The sequence below is a fragment of the Carassius gibelio genome, chromosome A2 (assembly GCF_023724105.1).
Source record: "Carassius gibelio isolate Cgi1373 ecotype wild population from Czech Republic chromosome A2, carGib1.2-hapl.c, whole genome shotgun sequence".
NCBI classification, from domain to species: domain Eukaryota; kingdom Metazoa; phylum Chordata; class Actinopteri; order Cypriniformes; family Cyprinidae; genus Carassius; species Carassius gibelio.
In genome coordinates, this window is record NC_068372.1 from 7962988 (window position 1) to 7977764 (window position 14777).

A 14777-nucleotide genomic window follows, 5' to 3' on the forward strand; every position below is an offset into this window, starting at 1 on the left:
ACGTATTTATTTTCCAGAGGATTCACAGAACATGCAGGAATGTCACATGACACAGAAGCTCCACAGCGAGTCTGACCCAGTCCAGACGTACCGTATAACAGCAGCACATGAACTCCACTGCTCCCACTTCATCAACCTAAACCACAAGGTCACATTTATTGTCTAGCAAATAGAAATGAACTCTGGTTTCACAGGTTTAAAAAGTTTTCTCCAATTAATTCTAGTACTGATTCCCTTTTGGTTTCTTGCAATGCAATGTATATAATACAGTTCATTCATGAAATCAGATATGGCAACCTTCTGATTAGTGGATTGTTTCCACCAATAGATTCACCTTAAACATGAACGGAGCCCAGTCCACATCCAGTCATCTCTTGATGTGAGCTACGGAAAGCAGTGGAACCAGAGCAGCAACAAACACAGGATCCTCTTCAATCAGTCCCTCAGAAACCAGTCTGAACCCGGGCTCACCAGTTATGCTGTGGAGGTTTTGCTTTACTAAATCATTCTGATTGAATCTTGACTGTGTACATCTAATGTGTTCTCACATATTGTCAGATGTTTAGGTTGTGGTCTTGATTATGATTATGTCCCATAATAATGTATATTGCCTCTTCCAGCTCAGCCTGCGACTTCTAGACAGAGGACTGAATTACAGAACTCAGCTTCTGCACTCTTATTTCAAGAAGCACAAATCTGAGAGCAGCACCCACCTGAAAATCAACTACAACAATCAGATGCCTCTAGTAGCTGGCCTCCACTGGAAGGACGTGCCAACAAAGAGCGCCCTTCAAAAGTGGGAAGGTGTCTAAGTATATATTCCCTTGATGGTCACCAACAGGAATCATTCTTCCATTTGTGAAGATTTATCAAGATTTTAGAGATCTAAACACTATAATGGTACCATTTCTATTATATGCCAATAGTACAGATTTTTTTATTTATCATATTGGTCGACATCAGATTTTTAACTATGCATGTTCATTTCCTATATATATATATTTTTTTTTTTTTTTTTTTTTTTTTTTTTTACATGTGCAGACATCTAAAGCTCACTCAAAGTTAATCTAGTTCATCTAAATACTAATATGGAATAACACTTTTCAATGTAGTATTTTGCAAATTTCAAAATTATTATTCTCAACCAGGGGGCTGGGGGGTCCAATAGGGGGCCTCAGCAGGCTTCCAAGGGAAGTATTTTAATTTAATACAACATTATTAATGTATGAAAATATAACACAAAATCAACATAAAAACTTAAATAATTTAATTTTTTCCCCTCTCAATAACATGGCCCAGAAAAAAGGCCTGCGCTTCTGGATCATGTTTAGATATGGCTTCTTTTTTGACCTATAGAGTTTCATCCAGCAACGTGGAATGACACTGTGAATTGTGTTCACCGACAATGTTTTCTGGAAGTATTCCTGAGCCCATGTTGTGATTTTCCTTACAGTAGCATTCATGTGTGTGATGCAGTACCGTCTAAGGGCCTGAAGATCACAGGCATCCAGTATGGTTTTCCGGCCTTGACCATTACGCACAGAGATTGTTCCAGATTCTCTGAATCTTTGGATGATATTATGCACTGTAGATGATGATAACTTCAAACTCTTTGCAATTTTTCTCTGAGAAACTCCTTTCTGATATTGCTCACGGCAATATTGGGGGAATTGGTGATCCTCTGCACATCTTGACTTCTGAGAGACAATGCCACTCTGAGAGGCTCTCTTTATACCCAACCATGTTGCATATTGACCTAATAAGTTGCAAATTTGTCCTTTTTTACTCCTTATTTATACAGTGTCCTTACTTTTTTGGAATTGGGTTTGTACATCCTGAAATACAGGGCCGCGGGAAGTAATTTTGAACAGGGGGTGCTGTGAATTATTATTATTTTTTTATTTTTTGACAAAAAACCTATGAGCCTATAGGCCTATTTAAAATACATTTAAAAAATAAATACATTGAGATTTACTACTTTATTGTCATATACACTTCAGTGCACAGCCAGCCAGGGTCTGAAACACACAGACATCAGTTCTCAGATATGTGCGATGCGCTATTAATCTGAAGCAGAAGCAGAAATAATAGTTTAATAATCGAAAGAAAACGAAATAATTACTTTCATTACAATTTCAGATAGCCTATACATACATGCAACTTATTTAGATACAAGAAATAATATTACAACAAAATATAAGATTAATCAAACTTCACAATAACGCTAAACAATGCAATCGATTTGGTCAGCTGGCTTGAATCACTGCACGTTTATGTCACACGCAACTCTATTAACTCCAAAATCTTTTTACGCACACCACAAGGAAATAATCTCTGACTATTTAAGCAATTTGTTTATTGAACAGCTCTCCACATCCATTACGCAAAAAACACGCGCACAGTATAAAGCTTTCTGTCTCCATCTCCAACCTTTTTACACAAACCACAAGGAAATAATCTCCGACTATTTAAACGTTATTTAACAGTTCTCCTCAACCATTACGCAAAGAACACACGAACGAAATAATACTCTCCATCTCTATCCCCACCACCTTACAAAAATACTATAGTGTACTACTTACAATTGCTTGGCTAGTCAAAGCTGATCCCACACTTGTTGCCAAAAAAATAAATGTTACAAGCGCGGCAGCACAATGCTCTTACCTGAGCTACATGCAGGCGGGGTGCCCTGGTTACAGGTGTACAAATGTCGAGGTGCGCTGTATTAAATAAAGATGAATGTATTCTGCATGGAACGAGCGGGAAACCTCGTTACTCGGCGACCAAACCTGCCTGCCTGACGTCGACAACGTAACTTCCGAACCTGTGTTGATTAGGCCTCAAACTATGAAATTAAAATCCAAAATATACGTAATAGACTGCGTGTGTCAAAATCATTTTCTAAAATATTCATAAGGAATTTATAAATTGTGCAAAATATTTTAATAGGCCTACATTTTTTTTTATCTCCCTCTCGTCACTAGGGGGTGCTGCAGCACCCCCAGCACCCCCACTTCCCGCGGCCATGCTGAAATATGTGGAATTACATTAAAAAAAAAAAAAAATCATGGTAAATTAATATCAATTCTCCCAGTTTCTGTTAATACAGTTTGAAAAAAAAAAACAGCTTTGTTATAATTTCAGCAGAAATCCCATATATAAATAATTACAAAACAGTATTGAATTTAGTGTCTACCATTTATCAGTTATTAGCTATAATATAATACCAATTATCTGCTTATTGATGTCCTGAATTTGATAGCAGTGCATCTCTATAGATTTCATTGGAAATGGAGTGCCATGAGTTTATACAGTTAATGTTAATATTCTAATTCTTGTAAAACTTTGCTTGTCATTCATTATGTCAACAGGGTCATTTAACATGGATACCCCCTGGCTCTATGTGTACATCGCTCAAAAACTAACTCAGCCCCAGCGTGGCATCATGCAGTTCAGCTCGGAGGTCACCACACGGAAACTGGTGAACATGAGAAGTGTTACTCTGGAGGGTTTCTACAAGGATAGGGGCAAAGAACGACAAGGCCGGCTGCACCTTTTCACACCGACTGCCAGTTATATTAAGGTGTGCGTACCTTCTATCACCTCTCAGTCAGAGCTTTTGAGAATTTCTCTCAGAAATGGTCTTTCTGGAGAAACTTCAGGATAAATGCTGCTCTTGGTGTTGTTGAAGGTTTGTGGATGGAACATGCTGGGCAAGCGTGGAGTTAAAGCTTCATGCTCCATCAGCACAGCCTGGACACCAGCTTTGCATGGGCAGATATCTGCAGTCAACGGCAAGCAAGTGAAGACTCTGGAAATAAGTGCAGGCTTTGGCAAGCAGGACCTCAATATTTCTGCTGTTCTCAGTACTCTGGATAAGGTACCAGAAAATGAATACTAGTCAGAATCGTTACATGTTTGTATGAATGTTTGCCATTCTGGACTGTATTTCTCTCTCTCTCTCTCTCTCTCTGAACAGAAGCTAAAGAAGAGGCTTCTGATGATGACAATGACTCTGTCAGATGTAAAAAACCCTTATGCAGAGCTACAGATGGAGGGTGCCATAGAAGAGATACGGAAGGAAAAGAAAATTTATCAGAAAAGATGGAAGCTAAACTTCAGGTCTGTCTGGAATATGAAAAGGACGAAGGAATGACAATGATGACAGCAGCAGAAACATATCGCTGACTTTCTCCACAGTGCTGTATTACTCTATACCCATAAGTGTATTTAGTTATGTTTGCTTCTTCCAACAGACAACCATTCAAGTTTTTCCCTCAGAGTCTCATCCTCCAGGAGACATTCACAAGTCATCTACATCAGAAGGTTTATACTTTAGAGTCAAAGATTCTTGTCAATGGAAATAAAAAGGTCATTCATGTCCTTACTCTGGGTTTCCAGCCACAGCAGCCATATGTGAGTCTGAAATTTATCAACACACTGTGTTGTGATTGTTTTCATAAGCTATATTACAGTATATAGACTGTAATGGTAGAGTCACCCAAGTCTTTTATCCAAGCATTAAACTTAAGTCAGTTATGTACTTTGTTCATTTACATTTAATGTAAATGTTAGTGCCATATGCACAATTCTTAAATGTATTTTTACCAGTTCAATAAACAGTGTTTTAAGAGTACACATTTACATTTTAGACACAATATTGGCATTTGCTTTGGTCTATATTTTGCTGTAGCAATGAAAATAATTCTGAAACCAAACCAGAATCAACCGTTCTCCTTCTCCAAGCAAAACACAGCAGTAGTGTTCCTTAACAACATGTTTGAATGGTTGAGTGAGTGATTCAATGACTCACTCATAAACACAAGAACGTTTCTCTTCTGAACATACAGTACTGTTTGAATCAAAAAGAATAAATTGTTGTTGTGTAATGTGGTTAATTTGTTAGGTGTGCTCCTCAATAGTCCAGTCTTTCAGCACTGAGAGAATTCCCCAAGACTCAAAGATCTGTGTTACTGTCCAAAACCAGCAGGTAAATCAGCAGGGATATTTTATGTAACGTATTTTCCGGACTATAAGTCGCACTTTTTTTTTATAGTTTGGCTGGTCCTGTGACTTATAGTCAGGTGCGACTTATTTATCAAAATTAATTTGACATGAACCGAGAGATATGAACTAAGAGAAAACATTACCGTCTCCAGCCGCGAGAGGGCGCTCTATGCTGCTCAGTGCTCCTGTAGTTCTCTCTACACTGAGCAGCATAGAGCGCCCTCTCGCGGCTGTAGACGGTAATGTTTTCTCTTGGTTCTTGGGTCTAAATAAATGCGACTTATAGTCCAGTGCGACTTATATGTGTTTTTTTCCTCGTCATGTAGTTTTGGACTGATGCCACTTATACTCAGGGGCGACTTAGAAAAATACAGTATCTCAGAGCAGTGTAACATTACTCTTAACTATTGCACAGCTAGTGTCATTTTACATCTTTTATATTACCATAATTTTAAAATGAGTTCACATTTTGTCTTTGTTCCTGTCAATGTGCTTTCATAACCTGTCTGTGAAGACTGCTTATGAAATTCAGGGCAGGCTGTGGACTGGAAATGATGAAAAACTTGCAGCCTTTGGTCAAGTGAAAATTCATGACCTGACATCTCAGCAAGGTATTACAGTGAAAGCCAACCTGTCCCAGCTATTTCAGGTAAACAATGATGTATTCTTTATTTTTTTATTTTTACTTGCTTCTGATCTTTGTACTCAAGGAAGCAAGTGCCTAGTAGTTGATGGTACTCTGTTCTAGTTTACCTTCATGTGAAATACCCGTTTACAGTTTGCCTTGGCAGTATACAGTAAACTGCTGTGTTTGTGAACTTCTGTCTGAACTTCTGCATTCTTGCATACCTTTACACTGAAGGTCATTGGATCTTTAACCAAAGCATGAATCTATAAAATTACCTTTCATGAACAAAAACACGACAAGATGCATCTTGCATGTATTTATTATTCAAATAGTCCAATTCAGATGAGAGAAGTAATTTTTGACATCATTGTTGGGTTGTACCTTTACCATTTTTAAGTAGAATTAAATGAAGAGTCTATTTCAGCTGGATTTCCCGACCTCTGTCCGCCTACATCTCGAGGTGCTCAGGAGTCACAGGAACGACAGCGAGTTTGAATATCATTCAGAGGGGGAAGTTGCCATTGACGACAAGAATTACCATGTAAATGCCCTCAAAAGTGACATTTTGCGAATAATTCATTGCGCATTTCTAAGTTCTAGGTTCTGTTAATGATATTACAAACTGATATTGTTGTTTTATTATTTGTTTTATGACATTCCAGGCTAATGCAGCAATAACCGTATCCCCCTTTGGAAACATTAGCAGTTCTATCAGCCTGAAGGCAAATGAAAAAAATGCAACACTTCACTTCACTCTAGACAACAAGGTGGCGAAGAGCATTAATACTGTGTGCATCCGTGCTGGCTTTCATCAGACCTTATTCCCAGGGGTCACTTCTGACGGTCGTATTCATTTAGCTGCTAATTCTTCTTCAGAAAGGTAAACTGATAACAGCAGTTCTGTCTTAGAGTGGGATGACATATTCACTGTGCTACATCTTTTTTCAACATCTATCTTTTTCCTTTTTCTCCAGTGTTTTCTTGCAGTGTACCGTTCAAAAGAAAGAGGAGACGTTTAATGCTCACTTGAGTGGAAGTCTACCAGATGATCAAGAGCGGCGACTATCTCTCTCAGCAGATATTTTCAATTCTATACAAGATCTCGCTCCTTTACCTAATTCGGCTAGTTTAGTTGGAGTACTAACCCAGTCAAAGGGTCTAACTGAAGGTAAATCCGAGAGCAACGTGCAGTGTGCAAATTCACTTTTCAGTGAAAAAAGTTTCGGAAAGTTCAATATCTTTCTGCGAGGTCGACTTACAAAATTAAAAACATCAAGTTTATTTATTAATTGCATTACACAATGGGCTAAGTTCACCATGCAAATGCAACATCTAACTGTTCGTGTCGTTAGTGCTTGCTACTTTGATGTCGTTGTGTGTTTGTGGTGCAGGAGAGATTACTGTAGTGGTGGATGATGCTGTGTATGGGCTGGAAGTGACTCGTCAGCGTGACAGCAAGTCTGGAGAAGATCTTAGTGCCTTGCTATGTCTAGTTGCTATGGAAGAGACACTGTGTGTAAACATCAACAGTCATTTAACACATTGTGGGTGCAGACGTCTTCATACCCAGCTGTCTCACTCTTTCCCTTGGCTTCGTTCTGCAGGTATGTGCAGCAGCAGTAGCAGACTCTTGTTATGGCTGTGTGGTGGAGTGTAGTATGTTTCTGTCTCTGTCTGTTGGAGCAGGGCTTCCGCTGAACAGCAGCGCAGGTGTGTATGTGAACTGGAACGGCAGCAGTGTGTGTGCCCAACTAATGCTGCATGCAGAGACAGTCACACTGGATCAGAGCTCTCAACACAGCTCACAAACTACTGGATGCTCTCAGGTCAGAGTATCACCGTCATTCAGTAATCGTGAATCGCTGAAAGAGCTCGCATAGTTCTCAAATCTCACACCAGCTAACACACAAGAACAAATGCAGTATTTGTGCAGTTTCTTTTCTTACTTGTTCCTCTTCTATGTCAGTGAATTGGCTGAACTTCCTGGCTGTATGCAAACAAAGAAGTTGCTGTGTATTAATGAATTCGCCAGATTTGAACTGACGAAAATGAATAATGAGCGAATAATGAGTAATGTGTCACATGAACTGCTTTATGGGGCTTTTATGGTCATTTTATTCTTTTTTTGAGCTTGAGATTTTTATTCTTCTTTCATACTCGCTATTCATCCATTAGTATTTATTAATGTAATAATACATTGAATATGACATTTACTCACTCTAATACTTCTGTGAAACACAAAAGAAGATATTTTGAAGAGTGTTGAAGAAGAATAACACACCTGGATAACACTGAGTTCCATTGTATGGACATTTTTCTAAATATCTTCTTTGGGGGTTCTACAGAATGTCAATAAGCAAATAGTTTTGGTGACCATTGACTTCCACTGTATAAAACACATTTTGTCATAACTTTATGATCCGCAAAGAAAGTCATGTAGGTTTGGAACAACAAGTGGGTGAGAAAATTATGACAGAAAATTCATTTTCAGGTGAACTATCACTTTAATATTTCTCTCACACTGAATACATATATATATAAAACGATAGCTGCCTTTATATTTCAGGGAAGGGGATTTTACAGTGGAGTAAATGAATATGCTAGTCCTGAAACCTTTCTAACATCTATATAAGTTGAAGTTTTGTGATCACCTGTGATGCCTACCTTAATCACAGTTAATCGTAGAGTGATAATCACTTATTGAAGAATAAGCAGCATCAGTTTAGTATGCAGTATGTGGAGGCCCCAGAAACCCCTTCAACACTCTGGGTCATTTCCCATGTTGATGAAGGGAAATACCTCTGATTCCACACTCCTCTCCCACGAGCAAAGTAAACTGAAGGCCCAGAGACTTGTTTTTACAGGTGAACTGCACAGAGGGGATCGACACGGGCCACCTGCTGGGCGTCTGCTCTGGGCAAGGCCAGGAAGATTCAATGAAGGTACGTGGGTGAGAACATTTAAGAGCGTTTCCTTCTTTTGAAGAATGGTTCAGTGACCGCTGTGGACATTGGATTGTGTTTGTATCATATGGTGAGACACATCTGAACCTATCCTGGTTTATGTGTAGTTTGGAATCAGAGCCAGTCTTTATAACTCCCAGAGGTCAGCTTTCTCATTTGATCTTCAAGCTCACCAGAATATCTCCAGGTACAGTAGTCTTGTAAGAAATAATAATACATTAAAAAAACAGCACATGTATGAGTAGACTATCCAACTAACTCTTGTCTTTTTTAGCATTGGACTAATGGTGAACATTTCCCACAATATATCTGCTTTGCATACATACCTGCCATTTGAGTTTCACTCAAAATCACAGGTATGACAAAATCATTCTTAATGTTTTTTTAATTACTGTGGTTTATTTTTTAAAAGGAATAGTACTCTAAACATTTTAAAGTGGCATTCAGTACTTCTCTGGCTAGCATTTGCATCATTACCCTTCATGTATTTTACACACCGATACTACAATGGTGTTAGTAGACGCTGCACTGCCATCTATATGGTATCTAAATTTTATGTATATTATACTGATATGGGTGAGTTAGATATGGGTCTTCTCACCTATTCTGCCAGAAAGAAGTCACTTGTGCGTTGCTGTGCAGAATTTTCTGTCATCAAATCTTTACAAGTGTTTATTGTCTTTACTTTGTTTTCTGGCTTCAAATTAACTTGTAATATGTAATCTGTAACATTTCCAAAGTAACCTTCCCAACACTGATACTGAGTGGGGTGACCAGCACAATATATAATTAAAACTCTTTGCATAGGAAACAGTACAGTTTTCATTTCACTGGAGTGTGCACAGTTTACTTCTTAATATGAAATAAAACTTAACTTAGCACCGAACTACTAAATACATATTTAAGTATTCTAGATTGTTGTCGTATGACCTTATTATCCACATTATCCACATTTCCCAAAGTGGCTATCAGTTAACATCTCAAATAAATGTTTGTTTTGCATTTTATTCCTTTTTATGTAAAAAATGCCTTACATGTTGTTCCCTTACAGCTGAGCCACACGCGCTCTTCAGTTAAAGGTTCTGCAGAACTTCTGGTCGGTGTGAGCGCTTTGGCTTTTGAAGCAGAGATCTCGAGTACAAACTCTGGCTTTAAACAAGTGCTGATGTTCAATCACTCAATACCTCAGGTAGTGGAATTGTCTGTCAGCCCTAATATTATATCTCCTCTAAAGGTACAGTCATGTTTGCCGATTTTCAGCTAAATCCAGTCATTTCAAAAGGAATCCAAACATTCTGGAATTTCGAGTCAGGGGGAAAATTTCCACACACAGATTTCATATCGGGTTCAAATTGGTCACTCAAATACATTTTTTCACGACATTATTGACAACAAACAATGGACCTTTTTGACAACAAAATTTTTTACTCATTTGCAGTGCTGGGTTGTAACTGAATAATACAATCTGGATTACATAATCATATTCCAAAAATGAAGTATCAGACTGCAGTTACATTTTTTACCTATTACAATTACATTACATTACAAACACATTAAAATGTAAAAATTCACATTATTTCCTATTTACATGTAGTGCACTTTTTTTTGACAGCTGAACCTCATTGACCTAATATGTTTACTTAAAATACACACTGAGAATAACTAATTAACATATTTGCATGTTTATTTTAATCTGATATTAGCACCTTAACAATACATGAAACATGATAATTTTTGTTGTGTTACATTAGATTTTGAATATGTTATTTCTGTACCACTAGCTACACTTGTTGCCCAGGAATCTGGCATTGAGGACACGCTACGGTGGAAAGAGAGGGTCACACACTCTCATGCATCGAGCGCAGTGGGAGAATCAGGATTTAACACAGATCGACTCCTCGGAGGGGGTCACACAGTTACATAGTTATCCAGAACTGTCAGGTGGATATGCCACATTGCTATCGAAGATGAAGTTGCTGATCTGTATCATCATGAACTCCGTATTCTGAAATGCTCACATGTCTCTCTTATTACAGGAAAGAATCAGGGTTGGGGTTTGGATCTTAGGATAGAGAATGACATTCAGAGGAAACTAGGTGATCTGAGTGTCGACTGGATTCTGTTTGGACGCCATGATCAGGTAAAGCCAGACAGAGGTTTTGGGGGGTTCTGTTGTGGTTTGGTCTTGTGTTATTACATTGTCCAGATATAAGTCTCTTGTATGTTGTTTTCAGGTCCGAGTTGAAGGCTCTTGGACTTTGGTCAGCAGAAAAACTGATTCATTAGAACAGAAACAACCCTTTATCTCAACACTGACTCACTTTCACGTACATGCCCTGTCTCACGGATCCGGCCACAGGCACGACAACAACAACCAGGTGCACAGCTTCCATTCTCAAACAATCTCTATAATCTCAAATAATCTCCACACTTTCAAAGAAAATGTTTCCGTTTCTCAAGTATTTTCTCTCTATACAAATCTCATTTTCAATGCATCTCTCCATTTTCAAATACTTGCCACACTCTCTATGCTGCACTTCCTTACTTATAATTGTTAAAGGGATAGTTCGCCCAAAAATGAAAATTACCCCGTTACTTACTCACCTTCAAGCCATCCTAGGTGTATAAGACTTTCTTCATTCAGGAAATTACAGTCACTTCCAAGCTTTATAATGGCAGTGAAGAAGGGTCAGATTTTGAAGCCCCAAAAACAGTGCGTCCATACATAATGAAAAGTACTCCACATGGGTCCTTTATTAACCCCTGGAGCTATGTGGAGTACTTTTTATGATAAATGGATGCACTGTATTTTGCTTCAAAATCTTTATCATTAAAAGCTTGGAAGACGTAGGATATTTTTTTATATAATGCAGATTGTGTTCGTCTGAAAGACGAAAGTCATATGCACCTAGGATGGCTTGAGGTCGAGTAAATCATGGGGTAGTTTTCATTTTCGGGTGAATCATCCCTTTAAAATGGAATATCTATGTTATACAAGTTTTGTGTTTCTATAGGCCCGTCTTTCTTGGGAGCACGGAAAGCCTGTAAATGTTTCTGTAACAGTGAGCGAGCACTGGCATAATGACTTAAGCAGAGGACAGGCCTGTATCTTTCTCTCACCAGGACAGGTACACCACAGCAGAGCACTCACAACTTTCATTTTACGATCACTGTTATGTGACTTACTGATGACAGTGACTTAATTTTGCTATGTAATAATTAGGATAATGTACAGTTATTATCACAAAATTAACCCCTCCAGGGGCATAAAAGGTCTGAGCAGGATCCTGTTCACCCTGTCAAGGTTTATTTTGCAATAATGTCCAGTTGACTTACATACACTACCGTTAAGGTTTGTAAGATAAGATTTTTATCAACAACATTTATTTGAACTATAAATAATTTGTAACATGATCAATGCATGTGACCTGTGATTTAATACATCCTTGCTAAAAAGCATTATGTATTTTTTTAGACTTCAAACTTTTGAACCATAGTGTACATATATATATATATATATATATATATATATATATATATATATATATATATAAATCTACTGTATGCTGTGCCCCAGACAGTATATATCTGCTTTTATTTCTGTATATATGTATCCGTCAGATACAGTCGTTGCTCCCCCTAGTGGAGATGGAGGGATGTGTTGCTGTAGCTCAGGAGGGGAAGGCCTACTCCCAAAACACCGAACTCAAATGGAAGGACAAGAGGATAACTCAAAGCATGAAATACCAGGTGTGGATTATTTAAGGAAATGAAATCTTGTTTGTTGCAATGCCTTTATTTAGGATGTTGGGATCTGAGATGGTCTTTCTTTTTGTTGTCTGTTGTTTAGGGAGGAGTAAAAGGAATGCACACACTCCTCGTGGAGGTGGGGGCCCAAAACGTCTCACCGTCTCCATGTCCATCTCACTCTCTTCTGACCCAGATACACACCAACCTGAGGGACCGTCTTGAACACCATGTTCAGATCGGCCTCTGTCCTCCACAGCCTGTAAGACCACACACTAGCCATCATTAAATTACAATAAAATGTGCATAGAACAACTTTAAGGGGTTATGAACTCTGAACAAATCAAACCTCCCTTGATCTTTTGACAGATTAGAGGTAATTGCACTATATAAAAAAAACATCCTGTAAGTTTCAGCACTTACAACTTTCTCGTTGGTCTAAAAACATCTTATATTGAAGCCAATCTGCCAAAAACGACGGCTTGTGGAATCTTCCACTTTATGATGTAATAGTAAATGTAACACAGAAGAAGATCAATGCCTACATCTACATCACTGCCTGTTTAGCCCCGCCCACATTTGCACATGTAGTGTAAATAACAAGAGCGGAAAACCCAGGTCGACACCGAAATCAAATTATAATGATGCTCCGAAGACAAGAAGATGCGATGCAGTGCCAAGCTGTGGAAAAACACAGTCTTTGCATTGCCTTCCTTCTGACTGCTTTGTCTGTTATTACAGATAATTTGATATATACCGAGTATTTATGCATTTTTAACCTAAATCACAGCAGTAGTGGAACCAAGTGAAGCCTTTATTCTAAAGAGTGATCAAAACATGCAGGGTCGAACGCCAGTAAACAGGTATAATCCTAGGCAGACAAAAGAGTAATCCACAAAACAAGCGAAGGTCAGGGCAGGCAGCAAACAATCAGAAATTAGGTAAACTGTCCAAGGTCAATAGACAAGGCAAGGCAAGAAAGCAAGAAACTGGGAATTACAGAAAAACACAGGAACTAGGGAACGCAACAGGCTAACAGTACTGAGCAATTGGGTGAGACTGATGGAGGTAACAAAACACAGGTGAATACAATCAGTGATCAAGAGTCCTGGCAAAGGATTATGGGGAATGTAGTTAGAGAGGGAATGACAACAGTCCAGGGTGGAATGCTCTCTGGAGAATCTCAAGGGCATTCCTGCTGTTGAAAGTAACAACCCTTTTAACATTCACAGAAATCACTGTAGAGAGACAGAATTCATCCAGATACAAACATTCAGTGTTCTTGTCATAACACAGCATTTAAAAAAATTATTTTTTAGAAGTGACATTAACATCTGTACATAGTAACATTTTTCCCTGATTAAAAAATGTGCACTTAATTGTATTGCACGTGCACTTCTAGTGTATTTCAAACCAATTACAAGTATATCATTAAAAAAGCTGTACTTGCAGATAATAGAATATTAATAATATAGAAGGCCACATACAAGTGTAATCAAAAAATGCAGTTTGTAATTATGTCAAATTAAACGATTTTGCTTTAAAGAACATTTTAAATCATCATGTTTAAATAATATTTTGTCATGCTTTTAAAAAGTGCACATATTTTGACCTTATAAAGAACATGTAAAGTACTTGAGTATTTTGAGTAGCACATGTAGAGTACCAGTATTTCAACTGGGTTATTTGAAGTATTGTTTAAGTACTAAACAGGAACTTCATTATTACAAATGTGTAATTACAAATATATTTAAATATAGCATACAATAAAAGATACATAAAAGTACATAAAGATGTACCGGCACCTAAGTTCTACTTAAAGGCTTAGTTCAACCAATAATCAAAATTATGTAATTAATAACTCTCATGTCGTTCCAAACCCTTGAGACCTCAGTTTATCTTCAGAACACATTTTAAGATATTTTAGATTTAGTCCGAGAGCTCTCAGTCCCTCCATTGAAACTGTGTGCACGGTATACTGTCCATGTCCAGAAAGGTAAGAAAAACCCAGGTGAGCCCAGGTAAACCGAAGGCTTGAATGAAGGGCAATCATCACCGATGACGCCATTACGCCGAGCGCAAAAGAATCGGTGAACCGTTTTCTTCAACTGGTTTATTGAATCGAACTGTCCGAAAGAACTACTGGTGACCCGAAAACCGATGCAACCGGTTCTTGACTCGTGAACGAGTCATTATCTGGCTTGGCTCGGTGTTCATCTTCAGTTCTCTCTTCACAGCAGTTCAGTCAGTGTACTGTTTGAGTACATGAATTACTCCGGGATATTGGTTTGTTTGAACTCAGAGGGAGTGTCAGCCACATTAAAAAAGTTAACGGCTTAAGTCATTTGTATTGGAGACGCTAACCGTTTAAAACGATTCAGTTTGATTTGGTGAACTGGTGTCACGCTGTCAGTCTCTGTTTTCCTGGGTGT

The 14777-nt window shown here is 38.2% G+C and overlaps 1 protein-coding gene across 1 annotated transcript in view; it reads left to right on the forward strand.

Annotated features, from left to right (window-relative positions):
* Window positions 1–21: 21 nt before the first annotated feature.
* LOC128025659 (uncharacterized) overlaps window positions 22–14777 on the forward strand; it is a 31958-nt gene continuing 17202 nt past the window's right edge. The window contains exons 1-24 of the mRNA XM_052612145.1: window positions 22–148; window positions 329–487; window positions 621–804; window positions 3372–3583; window positions 3692–3880; window positions 3980–4122; window positions 4257–4416; window positions 4907–4990; window positions 5522–5656; window positions 6060–6176; window positions 6298–6515; window positions 6610–6803; window positions 7027–7239; window positions 7322–7461; window positions 8500–8577; window positions 8706–8785; window positions 8873–8954; window positions 9650–9787; window positions 10380–10539; window positions 10635–10738; window positions 10833–10976; window positions 11613–11726; window positions 12220–12348; window positions 12449–12607. Coding sequence (XP_052468105.1) covers window positions 32–148; window positions 329–487; window positions 621–804; window positions 3372–3583; window positions 3692–3880; window positions 3980–4122; window positions 4257–4416; window positions 4907–4990; window positions 5522–5656; window positions 6060–6176; window positions 6298–6515; window positions 6610–6803; window positions 7027–7239; window positions 7322–7461; window positions 8500–8577; window positions 8706–8785; window positions 8873–8954; window positions 9650–9787; window positions 10380–10539; window positions 10635–10738; window positions 10833–10976; window positions 11613–11726; window positions 12220–12348; window positions 12449–12607 — 3453 coding nt within the window. The 5' untranslated portion in view covers window positions 22–31. The remainder of the gene's footprint in view (window positions 149–328; window positions 488–620; window positions 805–3371; window positions 3584–3691; window positions 3881–3979; window positions 4123–4256; window positions 4417–4906; window positions 4991–5521; window positions 5657–6059; window positions 6177–6297; window positions 6516–6609; window positions 6804–7026; window positions 7240–7321; window positions 7462–8499; window positions 8578–8705; window positions 8786–8872; window positions 8955–9649; window positions 9788–10379; window positions 10540–10634; window positions 10739–10832; window positions 10977–11612; window positions 11727–12219; window positions 12349–12448; window positions 12608–14777) is intronic.